This window comes from Erpetoichthys calabaricus, chromosome 1 (genome assembly GCF_900747795.2).
Source record: "Erpetoichthys calabaricus chromosome 1, fErpCal1.3, whole genome shotgun sequence".
Classification (NCBI taxonomy): domain Eukaryota; kingdom Metazoa; phylum Chordata; class Cladistia; order Polypteriformes; family Polypteridae; genus Erpetoichthys; species Erpetoichthys calabaricus.
Genome location: NC_041394.2, coordinates 279,420,132 through 279,443,212, shown reverse-complemented (window position 1 = coordinate 279,443,212; position 23,081 = coordinate 279,420,132). Strand labels below are relative to the sequence as shown.

The 23,081-nt window shown below is 39.3% G+C and overlaps 2 protein-coding genes across 4 annotated transcripts in view; both read right to left on the bottom strand.

The window, feature by feature from the left end:
* itpr2 (inositol 1,4,5-trisphosphate receptor, type 2) overlaps window positions 1-23,081 on the bottom strand; it is a 1,448,083-nt gene that overhangs the window by 391,335 nt on the left and 1,033,667 nt on the right. The window lies entirely within an intron of this gene.
* The window catches only part of LOC114662175 (prelamin-A/C-like), a 264,345-nt gene that overhangs the window by 238,715 nt on the left and 2,549 nt on the right, over window positions 1-23,081 (bottom strand). For all 3 annotated transcript variants that reach the window (XM_051930054.1, XM_051930055.1, XM_051930050.1), the window contains exons 2-3: window positions 12,952-13,096; window positions 567-745 (exon numbers count right to left, since the gene is read on the bottom strand). In XM_051930054.1, the coding sequence (XP_051786014.1) occupies window positions 567-745; window positions 12,952-13,092 (320 nt within the window). In that variant the 5' untranslated portion in view covers window positions 13,093-13,096. The remainder of the gene's footprint in view (window positions 1-566; window positions 746-12,951; window positions 13,097-23,081) is intronic.

The following is a 23,081-nucleotide window of genomic DNA, read 5'->3' as shown; positions in this document are numbered from 1 at the left end:
TAACACACATACACAAATTAAACTGAGCATCTGGACAGAGAGGAAGACTGAAAGAGAAGGCAATTTTGTAAATATGTATGCAAAACTACACTCAATTGCTTCATTCATCACTACTGCCAAAGTAGTGGCTTTGAGAACACATGATAGGGATGGTGGATTTGAAATGAGTTTTGCAGAAATGTAATACTTTTCTCTGCATACAGATGAATTACAAGAACATATCCTTTTATTCAAAAATATTATTTATTTTGAAATCATTATTTTATATAACAGCAATTTATCACACTTTATCTAGTTTAGGAGGTTGCAGTGAGAGAGAGTAAGAAAGCCTACCCTGTTACCACAGCACGGAAGGTAGGAACAAAGTCTGGGGACTGTTTTTATTTCTCATTTTAAAAAATATGTGAATTTCTAGATGCAATGGTAAAATTATGGAACTCTAACTGCATCACTGTCTTTCTTCTATAACTCCATCGATTAATTTCTGAGCATAAAAAGCAGTGTAAGGAAGGTTAGTTCACCGTTAGCATCTAACTTTTATAAACATACTCATATGCCTTCACTACCTGTTTTCATAGTTGAGAGCAGTTTGGCAGGCATGGAAGTTATTGAGCTCCATTCTTGCTTTCTCATGGCTAAGCTGTCTCAGTTTTTCATGAAGGGCCTGGATTTCTGACTCATACAGATGCTGAATGGCTATGATTTTTTCTTCCAACCATTCACTCAGTGGTGCTGTAGAGTCAAACTAAGGAAGAAAAAAAATAAAGAAAATGTTTAGAAAGACACCATTATATTGAATCTATATGCAGATCCCCATTATGTGCAGTAAAATAGGTGCATAGACAGTAATATTTATTATTTACTAGAACAACTATATTAATAGAGCTAAAGTTTTCAGATTTTACCATCAGGGTTTCTTCTTTACTTTTGAGTTCCCAATGTCATTGTGTTGTCTAGTAAAACATTAATTTTAAAAAATGTCTTTAAGAGAATGATTTTCATTAGATGAAAGCAATATACAGTAGGTATTGTCATGTAAAATGCATTTTTACATTACAAAAAGATATTATTTATATAATAGTTTTGCTTTAAGTATGTAACTTTCACTTCTAGATGGGCTCCTGGCTAGGGTCCTGTGCTCACTTTTAACCAAGTACTCATTTCAGTGAGACATCTGTTCAGAGCTGACACATCTGAATTTAGCCTTAAAGCCAACAAAAAACGATTCAAAAACAGACCCCATAAATACAGTATAAGAAACAGAATGCACAATATATATATATATATTTAAGTGAATTTCAGTTGAAATACCCAGTTAAATATAGAAGAAATACTGTTATATCAAAGGGGTATTACTATGCTTCTGCTGATCAAAAACCTCAAGGGTTGTAAAGCTGTAATGACACATCATTTCTGTGAAAGAGTTATTGCCTTTTACACTTGATGACAATAGGATTTCATTTTATTGATTTCAGTATTATTGCCATGAGGGAACAAAAGAAAAAAACAATATAACATAAAATAAAAACTTATTCTAGAGGGTTGTTTTGCTTCTGGTATTTTTCTTTCGAGGATGCATCTCTTCTTTGTTTCTTTCACTTTAATTGTTTATCTGCATTGGGTGATTAGTATTTAATTCTATCAAACATCAGTAATGACTGTCATTATCTTAAAACAATGTGTGATGAGAAGGCAACTTAATTCTGAAGTAGAGTTAATTTTTTTCTGCTCACCAACTGTTGTGGATGGAGTTTTATGTTTTCCACAGGCAGAAGGCGGAAGGCAGAAGGCAACCCTGGACAGGTCACACCCCATCAAAAAGCACACTTACAATATAGAGCTGCAAATTAACCTCTGTGGTGCCCGGCGGGCATCCATGCCCGGCCGGTACGCCTAGGAGGAGTGGAGGAGGGCTTGTGCCTCCTCCAGGACACGAGGGGGCGTCCTCCCTGGTGGCTTTGGGGACCGCGGGTACGGAGCTTGGAAGCTCAGCCTTGTAGGGGCCCGTGGTCACCGCCAGGGGGCGCCCCAATGCCTTGGGACTGTTGGCCCTCAGTACTTCCGCCACACCGGGAAGTGCTGGGGGGAAGAAACTTGAAAGCACCTGGTGGACTTCCGGCAACACCTTGGGAGCTTCCGCCACACAGGGGTGTGGCCACGGAGGCCCTAATGAGGCACCTGGAGCCCATCCGGGGCATATAAAAGGGGCCGCCTCCCTCCAGTCAGGGCGAGAGTCGGGAAGAAGAAGACAAGCGTGTTGGAGAGGAGTGGAGGCGGACCGAGAAGAGAAAAGGCATTGTGTTGTGGCCAGGACTGTTAAGGGGTGATTGGTGCTTTGTGCACTGGGTTTGTGCACTGTTTACTGTAAATATTATGTATAATAAACGTGTGTTGGGTGACATGTACGTGTCTACCTGTCTGTGTCCGAGCCAGTCTCCACACCTCATATGCATGATATTATGACACATTGGAAACAGAAGAATATATGGAGAAGAACTCAAACAGATGCTGGGAGAACATGCAAACACTATATAGGCAAACCACAGCGCTGAATACTGCACCTCCATGCTGGCTCAGATAGAAGCTTTGAAATACGTATATTGTTCTCTTATAAAATATATTCTTCACTTTGGATAATTGCAATTCCAAAACAGATGTTGCTGATTTACCTATTTTCATAGATAGATAGATAGATATTATATTAAATAAACCCTGGCCAAAATGATTTAAAATAAACACAAAACACTTTAAGTTTCCTATGCTGTGAAACAACAGTATAACTGTAATGTAATAGGATTATAGTAGAATTTATTCAAGGACCAACTAAGACTACAGATCTTACTGACATCCCTGCCAAAAAACTAATTATCATCTGAAGGCAAAAGCTATGTTGTCAGCTTTGGTAAAAAGGCAGACACCATCTCTGGAGGGTCATATGCAAGGTTATACCCACATTCACACCAGGTCACTTTAAAGTCACCAGCTAATGGTTACTTAAAGCTGGAACACCCAGAGAAAAACCCATTATGACATGGGTGAAAGTGCAAATACTATACAGACTATGACTGAGCCAGGAATTATGTCTAGGTGTCCACCTGGAGCTGGGAGACAGCAACACTAACGCTATAGCTCTGTGTCAACCTATATCGTAACATAACATAATACTCTCAAACCTTACTTGATTCATTCCATTCAGTGTCAGCAAAACCTGAGTCTGTCACCACAGCATTGATGGCAAGGTAGCAAGCATCCCTGTATGGGTTGCCAGGGGTTGTCCCCAGGGGGAAATTTAGCTTTTTACAGAAGGACAATAAATAAATGCATATTATTATATTATGATAAACAACACCCTCACCCCCAAATACACAGCAGAATGACTATAAAGAAAGAAGACTAAAAAGAAGCACAACTTGGCTAAAGATAAAAAGAGCAGTCACAGTTACAGTAAAGCATTATACAGTATATGTATTGTCATTGCCTCCGTAACTTTCTTGACAAACTTCTGCTGCATAATTCTTTGGTTGAAAGTACTCAATGTTAGTGTGTCAGGGAGGGGATGTGAGCATTACTACAATGTTATTTTTTCCATCATCTTGTTTTGTCATTTGATGTTCTGCTTTCTTCCAGGTATGTCCAAATTCACAAAATGTTACAGGGAATAGGAAAAACTGCAAAGTTCATCCAATTGGACATATGTGTGGACATTTTCATCTTCTCAGGTGCCACAGTCAAGACAGGAATATCCAAAGTTTTTATAAAACGTAATTTGTGCTTAATTATTAGCTGTTAGGCTATAAAAATTTAATAAATGTTCCGAATCCTTAACCCCCCCCCCCCCCCCCCCCCCCCACCCACCGTGCTCTTCCCCAAACTACCCATTACACAACAACCTACATAACAAGTGTGATTTGAACCCATTAACTATTACTTTCACTTGGAGAGCCACATTTAGGCTCCTGGACAGGCTCGCCATTTCTAAAGTCATGGCTTAAAAAAGAATTGAAAACGTGCACAGAAATAACCATTACTAATTCTCTTAGTGTTTTAAGACTCTCCAAAGAGATAGACACTGCCAAAAACATTATCCAGGACTTCCATATCTGTTTTTATGAAGAGAAAAAAAGCTTAATCTATTGTTCTTCTCAATAATGGTGTAACAGTCTTGTCAAAAGCACTCAATAATAACTGTTCAGAAAATGTACCACCACATATTATTACCTGGTACATTCACAACAACACATCCTATGATAACCTTAAACACTGTTGAGCACAGGACCCTGCATTTAGAATATCAGTCTTTATACTGTGGCAGGTATCAGCCTTTAGTTTGTACTCGTTTATCTTATGCACCTTTCTCTACTTTTTCTACCAAGGAGAATATGCTGCCAGCATTTGAGATGTCTTCATTTGCTTGTCTCATACACCCACGTTATGACTTTACATGTAAATGGGTATTTTTGTTGGACAAGACACCACGATGAAAGAAACTAGAAGGACAGGTCCTCTGACCAGAAGGGAACAAGAATCCTTATCTGGCATGGAGACCAAGGGAGACAACAACATCTAGGTACTGTTTCCTCTGATACCTTAGAGGGCAACATACCTTCCAATTGGGGTCCCCTTCAGATAATCACAGAGCATCAAGGGATTTGGGGTTCCGGAATGCAGTCCTGTTGGGTTCCATGGGTGCCCACCAGGGGGTTCTGCAGAGGGGCAGTTTCCCTACTTTGTGGGACTCCCACCTGACTGGGAATTGCTTCTGACGGACCATTTCCCAGCATCAGAAGTTCTCACTGGTCAAAGATAAAAGGAGCCGCTTCACCTTGAACAGGTGGTCAGAGGCAGGAAGCGGTGGACGAGACTTGACAGGAGGAGTGTACAGGAAGAGGATTGTTTTCTGTGCTGCTTATACTTTAATCCATCCATCCATTTACCAACTCGCTGAATCCGAACACAGGGTCACGGGGGTCTGCTGGAGCCAATCCCAGCCAACACAGGGCACAAGGCAGGAACCAATCCCGGGCAGGGTGCCAACCCACCACAGGACACAAACAAACACACCCACACACACACCAAGCATACACTAGGGCCAATTTAGAATCGCCAATCCACCTAACCAGCATGTCTTTGGACTGTGGGAGGAAACCGGAGCGCCTGGAGGAAACCCATGCAGACACGGGGAGAATATGCAAACTCCACGCAGGGAGGACCCGGGAAGCGAACCCAGGTCCCCAGGTCTCCCATCTGCGAGGCAGCAGCGCTACCCACTGCGCCACCACGTCGTCCTGCTTATACTTTAATCTGTGTGTTAAAGTAAAGTTTATTAATAAAAGGGACTATATTTGAACCCATGACTGGTTTGGGTGCAATTGTGCCTGGGATTTTGGGCTCAGTTGTGCCCCCTACTGGTTACTCTGTTTATTGCAAACTGGATTCTGCGTGGGTATGTACATGAGTGGGCTCTGCAATGAAATTTTATACTGTCCAATTCTGTTGAGTTAAGCTTTGGAGTGTGGTGGGTGCGGCAATGCGCTGTAATCAGCCAATGCTCCCAACACATGCAACCCTGAACTGGATTAAACTGGTTTTGGAATGAGCTACTATATAACCGCTGTGACCAGCTTTGAAATAAGTTGGAGCTTGAAATTCAGACTACAAGAAGATGGTGTCTGGTAAAAAAGGCCACAATATCTAGTAGTTTTAGTCACTGCTCTGAAATCTGTAGTAACCCCTACTTTCTCTGCTGTTCTTTTTCTGGTCTTCTGTGGTGGCATCTGCACTACCACCACCCGATCAAAGCATTGTTTTATCCCTACATGGATGGATTGAAGGCTAGAGGTCCACATGACCATCATCGTCAAATTCTTCCATGTGAAGCCTGAAAATCACGAGGACTGATTGAGGTCATTCATGTTGGGTAGAATACCTACAGGGGGACTGGGTGGTCTCGTGGCCTCGGAATCCCTGCAGATTTTGTTTTTTTTTTCCCCAGCTGGCTGGAGTTTCTTTTTTTTTTTTTTTTTTCTGTCCTCCCTGGCCATCGGACCTTACTTTTATTCTATGTTAATTAGTATTGCTTAATTTTATTTCTGTATTTTGTCTTTTTTCTCTTTCTTCATCCTGTAAAGCACTTTGAGCTACATCTTTTGTATAAAAATGTGCAATATAAATAAATGCTGTTGTTATTTTTGCATTAGATCCTACCGATTATGGTTTTGAAACTAAATCTTATTTATGTCTTTTTCACACCTTTTTATACTTTTAAATCAGTCAAAGACGTTTGTTACTTTTGTTTAATGGAATTCCAAAGGGTTAATGTTCAGTTACAACGAATATCTTTACAATGAAATTTTCATTACAACGAAGTATTTTTATGGTCCCGACAGTTTCCCCATATGACACGAGTCTATAGAAATCTCGTTACTACGAAGTACATTCAGCAGATACTTTCATTACAACGAAGTGCCCAAAAGACCTTGAAAAGCCTGAATGAATCATCCACAGAGCAGTTTGTTCTGTGGTCGCAGCTCAATTCAGCACAACGATCCTCAAACAGAAACATTGTAAAAAAAAATTGCTTTCTTCGAACTTTGCTCATAGTGTTTTTTTGTGGTTTTCAGTGATACCTTTTGCTTTTTGCTCGTCAACATTTGAAAAACATTCATTGGAATTTAACTCATTGTCACCCTCCTATAGAAACGACAGACACGAATAAATGACAACAGTTCATATTAGAAAAAAAACTTTACATTTTTGCAGCTCTCGATTGCTGAAAAAAGACGTTGCCAGTGAATTCGGAATTTCACCATCAACACTGTCAACTTTCTTGACAGACCAAGCAAAAACAGAAGAAAAATCTCAGGTTGCAAATGTATGAGAACTGCTGCATTTGAAGACGCAGAAAAAGCCGTTTTTATGTGGTTTAGTGATGCTCGTTCAAGAAACATTCCTATTAATGCAGCACTCATTCAAGAAAATGTGAGGTTTCTAAACTCTCTTGGGACCTCCACCAACAAGACAACATGCTGAAGAGTGCCCCAAAGTGCGATCACCTTGTCTGTGGAAGACTGTTTATATGTTGCTGGGCAACAGCAGGCTCACAGCTCTGCTGCGTCTCTCCGCCAAAGCAAACTCGATGGGTGATTCAAGGAACATTGTAAATGCAGGAAACAGGAATACTTGGCCATTAACCTGGCCACGACCCTGCCTGACTGCTGTGTCTGTTTATAGGAGAGTGGCAGATCCCACTACAATAAATAACCATGCTAATCCTGTTTCAAGCTGAATAAAGCTGGTTTTGTTGAAGTACTGAGACTCAGCCTCGTGTTTTGGGGTGTAAGACAGGGACTTATAGAGCGACCTTGACCTTTTAGGACTCGCTTCTGTGGCGCCTCACTGCACCGCTGTGAGCCTGCTGTTGCCCTGCCCCAGCAATGGACAAACACTCTTCCACAGACGCGGCAATCACGCTTCAGGACACACTTCAGCGTGACGTTCCCGTTGGGTGGGGGGATCCCAAAAGAGTTCAGAAACCTCACAATATGAAGAAGAAAAGGCTGATTTGGCTCCTGATTGATAACTGTGCTGCCCACAACATGTTTCCACATTTAGATAAAGTTTGTGTTGAATTTCACCCACCCAATTGCACAGCAGTGCTTCAGCCATTGGGTTTAGGCATCATTCGCACCCTGAAAGAGTATTATCGCAAGGAAATGCGGAGAATAATTCTCGTCAGCATAACTTGTAGACAGGAGAAGATTAAAATTAACGCAAAAGAAGCTATTGAAACGATTGCAGACGCCTGGACGCAAGTTAAAGAAAGCACTATAGCAACAAATACAGAATCTCATTACAACAAAATTTTCATTACAACAGCATGACCATTACACTTTGCTGTGCTGCACATACAGGTGTCACATGCATGGGTCTACAGTAGAATGCCTTTTACAGAGACTGATTTTAAGGGTACAAAAAGAATGATCTAGATGCTGCATAGATACCTGTTCTTCCTTTTCTGCCCTCAGATCTGAAGGATGTAACCAGGAAGAAGGACACTGTCTACACCTCTAGACTAGCCTCTGACTCTGCTCTTGCCAGTCCTCTACTATAAATACACTAACCAAACAGAAAGACGCTATTCACTTTGGAGCAATCACATAGAAATGCACATCACTCTAGCATGCTTCTTTGTCTTTCCGCTACTTTAGCCTAATAATAGCTATTAAACAGAAGTTATGTTTGGTTCACCAACCCTTTTTATTTGTCTTTTCTCTTTTATTTTTGAACATGGGTTCGAATTGGCAAATTTAAACTGTGTTCATGACAGTGCCATGCAGGCTGGTTCCTGCCTTTGTGGTAAAGCTGTTAACATAGTTTCCAGCTCTCAGTGTTCCTGTATTGTAAAAAATGAATTCTAGTCAGTGTGTACTGAATCATATTGAATGTACAGTATACATCCTGTAATTAAATTAAAATGAAGTAACACCAATTTGAAGTGTATTTATTTCCGTCACTTATTCTGCAGAATCTACCAATAAAACTGAACTGTATAAATTAAGTTTCATGAAAATCAGTTTTAAACTGTTGTGGCAGGTGGCTGTGTCCAGCCGGCACGTCGAGAAGGACCAGGAGAGGGACTATGCCTCCTCCGGACCACAAGAGGGCAGCCGCCCTGGTTTGTGTGGGAGCCACGGAAACTGAGCATGGAAGCACAACCCTATAAGGGCCCGTGGCCACAGCCAGGGGGTGCCCCAAAGACCCTGGAGCCCTAGATGTCATCACTTCTGCCACACCCGGAGGTGCTGGCGGAAGCATTACCAGGGATGCTCATGCGGCACTTCTGCCACACCAGGAAGTGCCACAGGAAGTTCATCAAGGGGCACCTGGAACATATCCGGGTGGACATAAAAGGGGCCGCCTCCCTCCATTAGTCAGCTGGAGTCGGGTGGAAGAGGATGAAGATCGAAGGAGAGGAGTGGAGGCCGTGAAGAAAGGACAGGTTGTAGTGAGAGGCCTGGACTAAGGATGCTTGGTGCAGGGGCATTGGGTTGTGTGCTGGGGGACATTACTTGTAAATATTTGTAAATAAATGTGTGGTGGTGTTTGAACATTCGTGTCTGCCTGTCTGTGTTGAGGCTGGTCTCCACACTGTGTACATGAAGAAATTATTGAACAATTTTTTCTATTGTAAGGTGACACATTAAGTAGATGTTCTGGTAATTTTTCCAGCATAGCATTTCACCATTGTGAGGTAAGTACCAAAACAGTGATTCTTGCTACCTTGGCACAAAATAAATACTTTAACTGGGCACCACACAGAGTGTCCAGATGCTGCTCTGGAAAATGTAATAGCACAGTACACTCAAAGTCATATCTCTGTCATTTCTTCAGCCAGTGTTTAATTGAACATTTATGGGAAATAATGTATTTCCTTTAAAGCACATATACATTAAGCTTAATGAAATTTGATAAAATGTTATTAATAAATATGTTAGTTTCTATTATGATCAAAAATGCCCTACTATATATGACCATATTACTGGTAGTTTAGTTCTCTTATATTGTCAGCTGGCACAGATTTGAACACAAAACCGGACTGAAAGAGAGACAAGCACTGGTGAATCAAACAGGTGAACTTGAGCAAAACCAGGAATCCCAGTCTAAAGAACATGTAATACTTTAACAAGACTCTGCTTTCCTTTATTTTAGGTAAAAAGGTGACTGCAAACTCTCATTCTTAAAGAATATGGCATCAGACAGGTCATTAATTAATCAGTGTGCAATGGTACTGCACCAAGGGAAAGTGTTCACTGATGCAAAACGTGATGCTATGCTATGACAAAGCAACATAAAAGAACATAAGCAATACAAAAAAATACAAAGTAATAAATGATCCATATCCCAAAACCAAGCCCACAATAACTAAAGGTCAAGACAATACTTTCTCCCTTACTCCTAGGTTTTGTAAATGACTATCCATTTTGAGGAAACAGTACATAAAAAGGTAAGATAGATTGGGTGAATGCATTATTCTATAAGGAATCCAAAAACATTCTTTGGGTCTGAGTATCAAATATAGCCCAGATAAACCCCTGTGACACAAATTTAAAATGTGCTTCACTTCATACTCTGGAGAACCATTAACAATCATTGAGATGGAAATGAAAATTATTGCATAATGGGGTTTTGTCCTTGAAACTTTAAAAAGGAGGATGAATATGGAACTGTTCTGGCAGAGCAAATGCATCCAGTATGTAAGTGGTCAAACCTGTTTATCAATTTTTAAGGATGCCTTCTACTAAGAGACTATATTCTGCAACAGGATCTTTACTTCTATACAAATTCAGATAGATAGATAGATAGATAGATAGATAGATAGATAGATAGATAGATAGATAGATAGATAGATAGATAGATAGATAGATAGATAGATAGATAGATAGATAGATAGATAGATAGATAGATAGATAGATAGATAGATAGATAGATACTTTATTAATCCCAATGGGAAATTCATATTCTCCAGCAGCAGCATACTGATACAATACATAATATTAAATTAAAGATTGATAATAATGCAGGTGAAAAACAGACAATAACTTTGTATAATGTTAAATGTTAACGTTTACCCCCCCGGGTGGAATTGAAGAGTCGCATAGTTTGGGGGACGAACGATCTCCTCAATCTGTCAGTGGAGCAGGACAGTGACAGCAGTCTGTCGCTGAAGCTGCTCTTCTGTCTGGAGATGATACTATTTAGTGGATGCAGTGGATTCTCCATAATTGATAGGAGCCTGCTGAGCGCCCTTCGCTCTGCCACAGATGTTAAACTGTCCAGCTCCATGCCAACAATAGAGCCTGCCTTCCTCACCAGTTTGTCCACGCGTGAGGCGTCTTTCTTCTTAATGCTGCATCCCCAGCACACCACCGCGTAGAAGAGGGTGCTCGCCACAATCGTCTGATAGAACATCTGCAGCATCTTATTGCAGATGTTGAAGGACGTCAGCCTTCTAAGGAAGTATAGTCAGCTCTGTCCTTTCTTGCACAGAGCATCAGTATTGGCAGTTCAGTCTAATTTATCATCCAGTTGCACTCCCAGATATTTATAGGTCTGCACCATCGGCACACAGTCACCTTTGATGATCACAGGGTCCATGAGGGGTCTGGGCCTCCTAAAATCCACCACCAGCTCCTTGGTTTTGCTGGTTTTCAGTTGTAAGTGGTTTGAGTCGCACCATTTAACAAATTCATTGATTAGGTCCCTATACTCCTCCTCCAGCCCATTCCTGATGCAGCCCACGATAGCAGTGTCATCAGCGAACTTTTGCACATGGCAGGACTCCGAGTTGTATTGGAAGTCCGATGTATATAGGCTGAACAGGACCGGAGAAAGTACAGTCCTTTGTGGCGCTCCTGTGTTGCTGACCACAATGTCAGACGTGCAGTTCCTAAGACGCACATACTGAGGTCTGTCTTTAAGATAGTCCAGGATCCATGCCACTAGGTATGAATCTACTCCCATGTCTGTCAGCTTGTCCCTAAGGAGCAGAGGTTGGATTGTGTTGAAGGCACTAGAGAAGTCTAGAAACATAATTCTTACAGCACCACTGCCTCTGTCTAAGTGGGAGAGGGATCGGTGTAGCATATAGATGATGGCATCCTCCGCTCCCACCTTCTCCTGATATGCAAACTGCAGAGGGTCAAGGGCGTGTTGAACCTGTGGCCTAAGGTGGTGAAGCAGCAGACTCTCCATGGTCTTCATCACATGTGATGTCAGAGCAACAGGCCGAAAGCCATTCAGCTCACTAGGACGTGATACCTTTGGGACTGGGGTGATGCAAGATGTTTTCCAAAGCCTCGGGACTCTCCCCTGTTCCAAGCTCAGGTTGAAGATGCGCTGTAGAGGACCCCCCAGCTCCGATGCACAGACCTTCAGCAGTCGTGGCGATACTCCATCTGGACCCGCTGCTTTGCTGGCACGAAGTCTTCTCAGCTCTCTGCTCACCTGTGCTGTTGTAATTATGGGTGGGGATGTCTCTCCTGACGGATTGGGAGAGCATGGGGGGTCATGAGGTCACTGGAAAGTGGTATGTGGCACTCCAGATATCTATGCAAAAGGACGAATGTCCAAGTCTTTAGAGTTCTGGTGCTTCCTGTCTTGCTATATGGTTGCAAGATATGGACTCTATCCAGTGACCTGAGACGAAGACTAGACTCCTTTGCTACTATGTCTCTTCGGAAAATCCTTGGGTACCGCTGGTTTGACTTTGTGTCAAACAAGCGGTTGCTCACAGAGTCCCAAATGAGGCACATTACCTGCATTGTGAGGAAGCATCAGTTACTGCACCACAGCCATGTGGCGTGATTCCCAAAGGGTGATTTGGCTTGCAGGATCTTCATTGTTGAAGACCCGATTGGTTGGACCAGGCCAAGGGGACGCCCAGGTAACACCTGGCTACGGTAGACAGAGGGTCATTTCCAGAGTGTGGAACTGGATTGGACCACGTGTCTGCCTGGGGGGTTGTCAACCAGGATCCTGAGGTGTTTCGTCATGTGGTGGGTGCAGCAACACACTGTACCAGTGCATGCTCCCCAACCTGTCATCATTTTCCACCAGTATTATTAGAAACTTTTTTCTGGAAAAAGAAATATTGGGACTCATAGCTGGCAAAAATGCACAGGGTTCTTGTGTTTCAGGATTGTAATAAGTGTGTTAGATTGCATTTCTATTTGTTGACCAAAATGTGATTAATATGTACCACAAATAAACAAACACAGACTTCATGCCAGAACTGGTTCAAATCATGTTCAGTGGTGCTTAAAGCAAATGTACAAATGTGTTGAAACTTTCTATTCATATTTTAGTCCGTTATAACACTTTCTGGGGTACTACACATGAAAACAATACATAGCAAATGCAAGAAATGGATAATGCAGTTATTGTAACACATACCTGTGTCTGCTGATTTCTCAAAGATTTCACTATTCTGATGCAGTCATTTAGATGTTGACTCAGCTGTGGATGGTTAGCTTTGTAAAACACTTCACGTGTCCCATTAGCAACATTCTCCACTGCAGATGCTGGGTGTGGCATTTTTCTGAAAAAGATATAAATTGCATGATATTAAATAGCTTTTATTACCCCACAGCAAAAGTGTAAAGCATGTCAGGATCATTGGTTGTAGTTTATAAAGTTCACATTTTTGGGCTAGTATTATGTAGTAAAGCAGCCTATTTCAAAGATACTGAAAAAATTATGTTTTTATCTCTCTATTATATTAAAAAAAGCTTTCTGTCATGTCCGCGTTATTCAGCTTTGACCACTCCCCTCCACACACCTCACCCAATCATTATTCCTACTGAATACATCCTCTCGCCATACCACCCCACAACACTTTCAGTGCAGCTATCTCACCCTTCAATGCACTCGGTTATAATGGCAGGGAAGAAAAGCAAATTATCTAAGCAAGAATGTCAAATTTTAGATTGCGATAGAAAAACAGCGACAAGAGTTGATAATGAAGGTCGAAAAAAAAAATGAATGAAAAAGTTGCATATAATAAAAAGCAAGAATAAAGACAATCATCCAATAAACAAGAAAAAGAAAAATATCCTGAACAATATTTGAACAGAAATGCAAAAAAGCAAAGTTTATAGACTGTAAGTTAAAGGATAAAGTATTTCATAATATTGCTTTTGAAGAGGCATTAATGAAATTTAATTTTTTATTTACTTTTACTTTTTATTACATTTTATTATTAATTGGTATTTAAATTAGACAGTTGTAGTGAAATACTCCCTGATTTTCTATTTATAATAACTAAGGACCAAACAGCCTTCCTCCCATACCCATCTATATTCCACCTCTTTAAATACAATCACTTTCTCTAACAGAGGGGTGCCCCGAGGCCCTTTGAGTGGCTGAGCCGTGAGATAGTGGGCACCCAGCACCTGCCTCTGGGGATTGGTGAGCGAAGCGAGCAGTTGGTGGAGCCTCCTAGTTATCATGTAAAACATTTCTTTATGCATGAAGCTGTCAATAAAATATGATTACTTATATTGATGGTAATTTTGTACAGATCGGACTGTCTCATAACAACTTTTATAAACTCTACTGTATAAGATCCATAGTAATCCACATGTTTTCTACCAAGAAGAAGGGCTACTCCACAATTTAAATTAAACATGTCTGGTAAATTATGAATGAGTGGGGTATAAATCAAGAATTTACACATATATAAGGATTACAAAATGTTCACAAGGAGACAGTACCCATCAATATCTGCTTTATCATGCATTTAAAAAATATGTGCATGTCTCATTGCACAACAAAATCATAATTATCCATATCTTTGTCATCTATGGCAAAGAAGAATACATTTCTATTGGAAAGTGAACAAATACAGTACATACATAATCTATCCTATACAATCAGCAAGGTAGAAGCTCTAGAGAAGAATGGGTAAGTACTATATAACCTGTACATGTATATATAGTCGTTGAATAACAACTACAGGAGGTGCCACGGCAAGACAAGTTCTTCAATGAAGATGATAGAAGAGGTGGTTGACATTGGGAAATCCTACCAGTGGCTGGAAAAACCTGGACTGAAGGAGTTAGTCACTAATCTGAGCTGCACAAGAACAGACACTGAATAACAGATCGATAGAAGCAGGGGTTTATTACAGCAAACAGGACCCAAAGTGCTAACTGTGCAAAGAGGCTGCAGAGATAGTCCAGCATACAGTAGCAGGGTGCAAGCAGGAACAGCATATACCAAATGATGCAATCAATTCACAGGGATCATGTACAGGAATATCAGTGCCAAATATGGACTTGAGGCTCCTAGATTAAAATAGTAAACATCACAAAGGGTGGAGGAGAATAAGTTCCTCTGGAACTTTAGCATCCAAACATATAAACAGGTAACAACCAACCAATCAGGCATTGTAATAATGGCTAAGGAACAAAGAATTATGATGGTAATGGATATAGCAGTTTCAAATGATAGCAACATCTGGAAAAAGGGATATGTAATCTGGAACAGATAAGAAACTGCACAGAACCCACAAACTCCCAGGCCTCTGGCAGAGGACTCAATATTGAGGAAGGAAAAATAACAAAGAAAAATGACCCACCCAAGCATAGGTGAGAATAACATTTATTTATTTATTTATGGCACTTTTGATCTGAAGAACCAAAAAGATGAGACCCCAGTCTGTTCCTGATGTATATACTATTTAAACAGCATTTATATTTGCATTGTATAAAAAGATAGATAGTGTAGAGTTTTATAGTTATTTACCTGTTAGCGGTACATTCAAGGCAATCTGAATGTGGAAACAGTACAATACTAGTCTCAATCTACTACACTAACTCTCATTAATGGCTCAAAGTAGTCGGTAGTGCACAACACATCACTTGACTTTGTTTAGGCTGGTATACTAAACTAAGTCAAGGTATCAGACAGTTTGGGTATGTGTTGTCTGTAGTAAGGGGTGCAACTACTTTTGTGCATGCAGTCTGGAGCAGCTGAAAAAACAGAACAACCACAAAGGAAGTTCAGTGGTTTGGATGGTGCAGCAATAAGATTGACAACCTATCTACAGCACCCTCCTGAACAGTGCAGACAAGTGGACATACAGTAGTTATGACTTATAGAAAGATTTTGTTATCCTGGTAATAGAGGTAACGTTGGGACACTTGCAACAGATCCTCCTATATACTACAGGGAAGTAGAATTTAGAAGTTTGGAAAGCATACCTAGTACTGATGACAATGAATGTTTAAATAATCCGTCAATACAAACATGTGATAATATATGGTTGTAAAGTAGTGGCAAGACCTTCAAAATTATTACATGTTTCACAATGTTTAAAGCTGGAAACTAGATATTATGACCCTAGAAATAAATACATTAATGATGATATATTAGTATTGTTTGAAACAAGACACACAGATAATGGAAAAATACAGCATACTGATTATATATTTATTATCTAAATGGTAATAAAAAAGATAAATAAAGTAGGACTTCTCATGAAAAGGTAACAGCAGCAAGCATTATTGGATATTGACAAATTTCAGATTGTGGTACAATGCTAAAGATAAAAGGTCAAACAGGGCTGGCACATGATGTGAGGTGAGGAGGTGATCATCTCAGGTAGGACTTTGTTAAAAGCAACATTTTCATATTTTTAACATTACCAAATAATAGTACAAAATACGACACTTGAGTATGAACCATAAGAGTTATGTATGTATTAAGCCCCTATTTTATATACTGAAAATCTCTGAGTAACATTTTCATTTTAAAAGGGGCATACTTCTCAGAACAACAACTCACACAACTTCACTGCACTGAATGAAAACATGTAGTTCTAAACATTTACAATAATCTATATACTGTATATAAAAGTCAATGTGTGTATGTATGTATGTTCCAGCATCACTTCCGAACGGCTGAAGTGATTTTCATGAAACTTGGTGCACATGTTCCTCACTGGTCAACTAAAATTAATGTAGGTTGAAATCAGCCCTAACCCACCCTCTTCTGGGTAGGGTGGGGGTGGTCTTGCGGTCTTATATGCATGTTATCATCCAGTTGACACTCGGAATGACCACCAGACGGCAAACTGGAGGTGACTGCCAGCATTCTGTATGTTTGAGCACCACCATGCCCCTGTTGCTTTTGAAATTAAATAGAGTTGGCCGGGTTGGCATCCCAACTATTTTTGGGACTCATTCTGTCTTTGTGACTCGAACAGCCATATATATATCTATAATAATAAAAGGCAAAGCCCTCACTGACTGACTGACTGACTGACTCACTCATCACTAATTTTCCAACTTCCCGTGTAGGTGGAAGGCTGAAATTTGGCAGGCTCATTCCTTACAGCTTACTTACAAAAGTTAGGCAGGTTTCATTTCGAAATTCAAAGCGTAATGGTCATAACTGGAACATATTTTTTGTCCATACACTGTAATGGAGGAGGCGGAGTCACGTATCGCGTCATCACGCCTCCTACGTAATCACGTGAACTAAAAACAAGGAAGACATTTACAGCACGAGTCACACGCGGGAACGAAGGTAAATGACGTTAATTTTTCACTGTCTTTTAATACTGTGTAAGCATACATATTAACACATGTGCAATTAAACGTGTGCATTTACGGGGTGATTTCTCAGGCTTAAAAGATCACCTTTTATCAAACGCGGGAAGAAAGGTAACTGACGTTGTTCACTGTCTTTTAATACTGTGTAACCATACATATTAACACATGTCCAATTAAACGTGTGCATTTACGGGGTGATTTCTCAGGCTTAAAAGCTCGCCTTTTACTAAAAAGGTAAATGCAAAACTATTTTCAATCAGTTTATTGAAACGCTCCCGTTAAGGATTGCAATAACATATTCGCGAGATAAAAGAACGAAGTAGGGGGAAATGGAGGAACAGCCGCAAACAGCGAAGACCAAAAAATTAATTAAACAATTGAGAACGGAGCGAGTTAAGCATACAAGCATGTTCATAAGGGAAACAAAGCACGGTGTAAAACGTAAGTTTCAATTAAGTTTATAGAAACGCTCCCGCTGCGGATTGCAATAACATATTCGCGAGATAAAAGTTTAATGAGAAGACACGAGGTATAAACGAAGCACACGCCATGGCGCAACGTTAGGGGCAACAGTTTCAACCATTCTATGATCTGCTTCTCGCAACTGAAAGACGGCACATGGCGGATGTTAGCCGACTTGCTGACCGCAACGTTAGGGGCTTCAGCTATGGCGCTCACGCCACATCTCAGTGCCAACACTTTGCAGACTGTACTTAAAAGACACGCCCTCCTCACTGGACAGTTAAAAACACCAATCAAACTAACGATGACATCAAGTATTACCCAATCCAAAGTAGGAAAGGAGGCATCTTCATAAAATGCGTGTGGGATGATTTGCATGAGACGCTGCTTAAAAAAAAAATGATAAAAAAAATACGGGATAAATCCCGTCCAGTATTGATTCAAAACGGGACGCGCAATTTCATTCTCAAATGCGGCACGATTCCGTATCTTAAAGGACGGGTGGCAACCCTACAGTGCCAGGTAACCACCCATACAATCAGATTGTGATTCAGACTAGGAATGCAATGAATGTAATTACCCCGATCTACATACAAGGCGAAAGTCTTGCAACATTCAAAGATGATGGCTTGGGATAATTAGTACTTATTAAGTACACCATGGAACATAAAAGAGCTTATGAAGCCTTGAACCGAAAAAAGCAAGATCTCAGAGATCGTAAAAAAAAAAAAGGAGGTAATGTCGTTTTACTCGCTGTACATTGTAGTCAAACATTACCAGTTATTCCACGAGGGAGACCAGCAGATGAACTCAACGCGTGTTTAAAATCCATGCTTCTCCCACGGTCGGTTATATGTCGCGTGTTCTTGGGTAGGTACACCAAAAATGTATACATTTAAGCATGTAATGGGCAAAGAAAAAATGAGGTATGCCCGAAGGCACTGCAGTAGTACTCAATGTAACTTTACTTCTTAAATGTTAATGTTTTACTGTTTAATAATTTATACGCTTCTTATATATTGTTCAAATTCTTTTATCAAAATACCACTGACAGCGCAATGCACGATAACATGGAGTGAATACACCATACGCATCTGCCCACGGCCGCCCTGGTGTGCGCAGATAGGAGTTGATTCTAAAATAAAATAAACATAAAAAGAGTGATACAATCATCACCCATAAAGCGGATAGCAGACGTGACGTATTATATGTGTACCAGATTTCAAGTCAATAGGTGAAACGGTTTGCAAGCTACAGGTGATTTAAAATCCTGGACAGACCAACGAAAAGCCACGGTAGCAAATTATAGAAGAAGATTTTACTGTTTAATAATTTATATTTATATGAAATGTGCTTCTTATATATTACTTCATATTCTCATATGATAATGATGTTAATGTTGTTTATATTGATTTCTATGTTATTGTAACTGCATCTATGTGTGTATATGTATGTATGTATGTATGTATGTGTATATATATATATATATATATATATATATATATATATATATATAAAAAATATATATATAAAAAATATACGTGTATATGTATATATAATATATCTGTATATGTGTGTATATGTGTGTGTATATGTATATATATATGACAGCAACACTCATAACAATGACAACACAATTACATTGACAATCATGTTACGTTATTTTTAAAATGTTTCCTTTACTTTTTCATAACCTCTTTAACACACTGCTTCTCCGCTGCGAAGCGCGGGTATTTTGCTATATAATATATATCTGTATGTGTATATATATATATATATATCTGTATGTGTATATATATATATATATCTGTATGTGTATATATATATATATATATATATATATATTTATATATATATATCTATCTGTATGTGTATATATATATATATAAAATGTAGTGTGTTATAATATATGTGTATGTGTATATGTATATATATATGACAGCAACACTTATAACAATGACAACACAATTACATTGACAATCATGTTACGTTATTTTTAAAATGTTTCCTTTACTTTTTCATAACCTCTTTAACACACTACTTCTCCACTGCGAAGCGCGGGTATTTTGCTAGTCTTATAAATAAATGTCTACACATGGAAATGTGTGTCTCTGTCCAGGTCAGAAGTGAGAGGTAAGGTCGGGTTAAGGGCTCCAACTCCAAGGATACACAAGCGAGACCAGCACACCGGCAAAAGGAAACCTCCGAAGAAAGACAGTCACTTAGCTGCTAATGCACAAACGATGCGAACACGTCGGCAACACAAATCCTCCTAGGAGAGAGATGCCCAGAGTAGTTCTGATGATTTCAATACGTTCTAGGATCCCATGCTTTTAACAGCACAGGCTTACACAGTTGGTATATATATTATATATATATATATATTATATAAAAGCCAAATGCCACTGACTCACTCATCACAAAATCTCCCAAACCATGAGGACTTGGGACTTGAAATTTGGAATGTAGGTTACCCTTGGCCTATAGGTGCTTGCTAAGAAACAGTTTTAAAAATTTTGTGGTCCAAGCGCGTTCTGTCTGTATGTCTGTCCGCTTTTCACGAGAGAATTACTTAACGGATTTAGATCTGGTTGTTTTCTATAATTTGCTTGAACTTTCCGGTTGATTTTGTGACTTCTCTCATCGCACTAAATACCATAGTTCGCTTGCGGTACCGATGCATGCGGAGTGGCTGTGGGCTGAGAGCAGGGGGGCATGGCCTTCCTCATCCCCTTGCCAACCTCTGTTCGAGTTACATTATCATCTACAGAATGTTAACGTCAAGCATTTTTGAGAGAGAGAGAGAGAGATCAGAGCTCCATGTGTTTTAGTGGGTAGCTGCTGATAGCCAGAGACATCACGGGCATGTGCTTTTCTCCCCACACGGGGAACGCTTTCCTGTCAGAGCTGAACACGATCAGATACAGTGCCAACGTCTGTTGATTTTTAAAGTTTGTCCTGTTTCATTAAGTCAATGTATATGTATGTATGTTTCAGCATCACTTCCAAACGGCTGGACCAATTTTCATGACACTTGGTACACGTTTCTCATTGGTCGACTTAAAAATACTATAGGGTGAAATCAACCCTAACCCACCACCTTCTGGGTAGGGTGGGGGGTGATCTTGCGGTCATGTATGCATGTTATCATCCAGTTGACACTCGGAATGACCACCAGAGGGTGAACTGGAGGTGACTACTGCTTTTGAAATTAAATAGAGTTGGCTGGTTCCGACCATCAACTGGATGATAACATACATACAAGACCGCAAGACAAACACATTAGTGAGTCTTCATTGTTTGTTAATTTATTTTTTAAAGTTTTGGGTTTTTTTAATTATATTTTTCTCAAACAATTAAAAAAAAAACAACTTTATTTTCCTCCTGGGCAACACCGGGTATTTCAGCTAGTGCCCACTAAAGGGGGATATCACTGTCAAACCCTGGCTAGTAATAAGGGCAAGCACTGAATCTTTATAAAACAAAAGATGTTATTCTTCACAAAAAAGTATTCCAATCACAATGAAACTCTGTGGAGCATAAAGGCAAAGTGAAATTGCTTTTTATAAAATCAATCCTAGTCAGGCAAAGACAGAGTCTAAAAGCAAAATCAAAAAACATCAGAAAGTCAACAAATCAGAGATCCAATAATTCACAAAAACCACAGTAAGAACAAGTACACCTACCAACTCCCTAGCGCACTCACAATGAAGTGCCAGGAACTGTGGAAGACACCCTGAATGTATAGGACAGAGGGCAGTTCCTGGCAGTAAATGACAGGTGGCCCAGCCTATTGGGGGACCACCCACAAAACACATGGAAAATAACAAAGGCAGCTTATATATATAAACAAAATCAAAAATAAAGAATGATGCACATAATCAACATAAAAAGAATAAAAAATTAACAAAAGATACATAAAACATGTGAACTCTATTATGATGACACAGAAGGATCACTAAAAATTGATGAGAGCATATGAACATAAACAGTAACAAAACATATAAAAATGGTGAAGCCAGTGGCAATAATGGTAAAACTACAGAGATGTTAAAAGTCATAAAAATGTGATATACTTTGTCATTTATATAAAATTATCTACAAAAACTAAGATATTAAACTGTTCAAATTACAGAACTAAAGTCTAATAAGTCTCTTCCTGAAGATTATTTTAAAAATCATCCTAAAAAGATTTAGATGTAAAATATTAAAAGAGGTACAAGAAACTGAAAGTGGATTTATGATGAGAAAAAACACTAGAGAAGACACCTTCAGTTTAACAACAATAACTGAGAGATACGTACCTTGAACAAATTAAAAATGTGTATACTGTATGTATTTCATTCATTATAAAGGAAACATTTGATTTTATTAATTATACAAAACAAGAATGATAAACAGCTCATAACATTTGGATATTGATTGAAAGGTTTTAAGAGTAAGTCATATGCTGTATTGAAATCAAAAAGCCTTTATCTAAACAGAGGGTGGTCTATCCCCCTAAATTTACTTAAAAAAGAGTCTGCCAGAGGGTGTGTTTTTTCTACATGTCTATTTAATTTACATACTGAGAACATCTTCAGTGGCATTGATTCAGTTTTTGTAATAACAAGATATGCTGAGGACTAATAAAGGTCATTTGCTATGAAGAGTAAAGTGAGGAAGAAAAAGGAGCACACTTTTAAAAAGAAATGAGATAGTGCCAGAGATCAAGCTCAAGACTGATAGAGAAAACACAGAACATTTACATATATGGGTCATGCAATAACAGAAGATTTAAAATTCAATACAGAAACTAAGAAAATAATTGAGACAGCTAGAGGTACTTTTAACAGCATGCAAATGATTCTTGTAGCAAAGTTCATTAGTTTGAAAGCAAAATAATAATTATCATCATCACTAAATGTTATATATACTGAAATGTATTTTTTTGGCTGCGAAACTTGGACACTCAGTCAAGCAAACATGAAGTAGATAGAATCAACTGAAATGTGATTGCATATAAATATGATGAAGATACCTTGGACAGTGAAACTGAGTAATGAGGTATTTCTAGATCAGGTCAATCCAAAGAGATAATATAATGCCCTTCATAAGAAGAACTTTGCATATTTTAGCCATCTTGCAATAGACCTTAGAATAGAGTGGCTGGAGAATATCAAGAAATGTACTTATATTAACAGATATGAACTACTTGTGAGTAAAGTGTGCTTGATGACAGACTGACAGATAGACAGATAAATGTTATATTAAATAAACATTGGCCAAAATGATTTAAAGTAAACACAAATAACACTTTAAGTTTCCTATGCTGTGAAGCAATAGTATAACTGTAATGCAATAGAATTGTAGTAGAATTTATTCTAGGACCAACTAAGATCTTACTGACATCCCTGCCAACAAACTAATTATCAATCAACTGAAGGCAAAAGCTATGTTGTCAGATTTAGTTAAAGGGCAGACACCATCCCTGGAGGGCCATTTGCAAGGTTACACCCACATTCA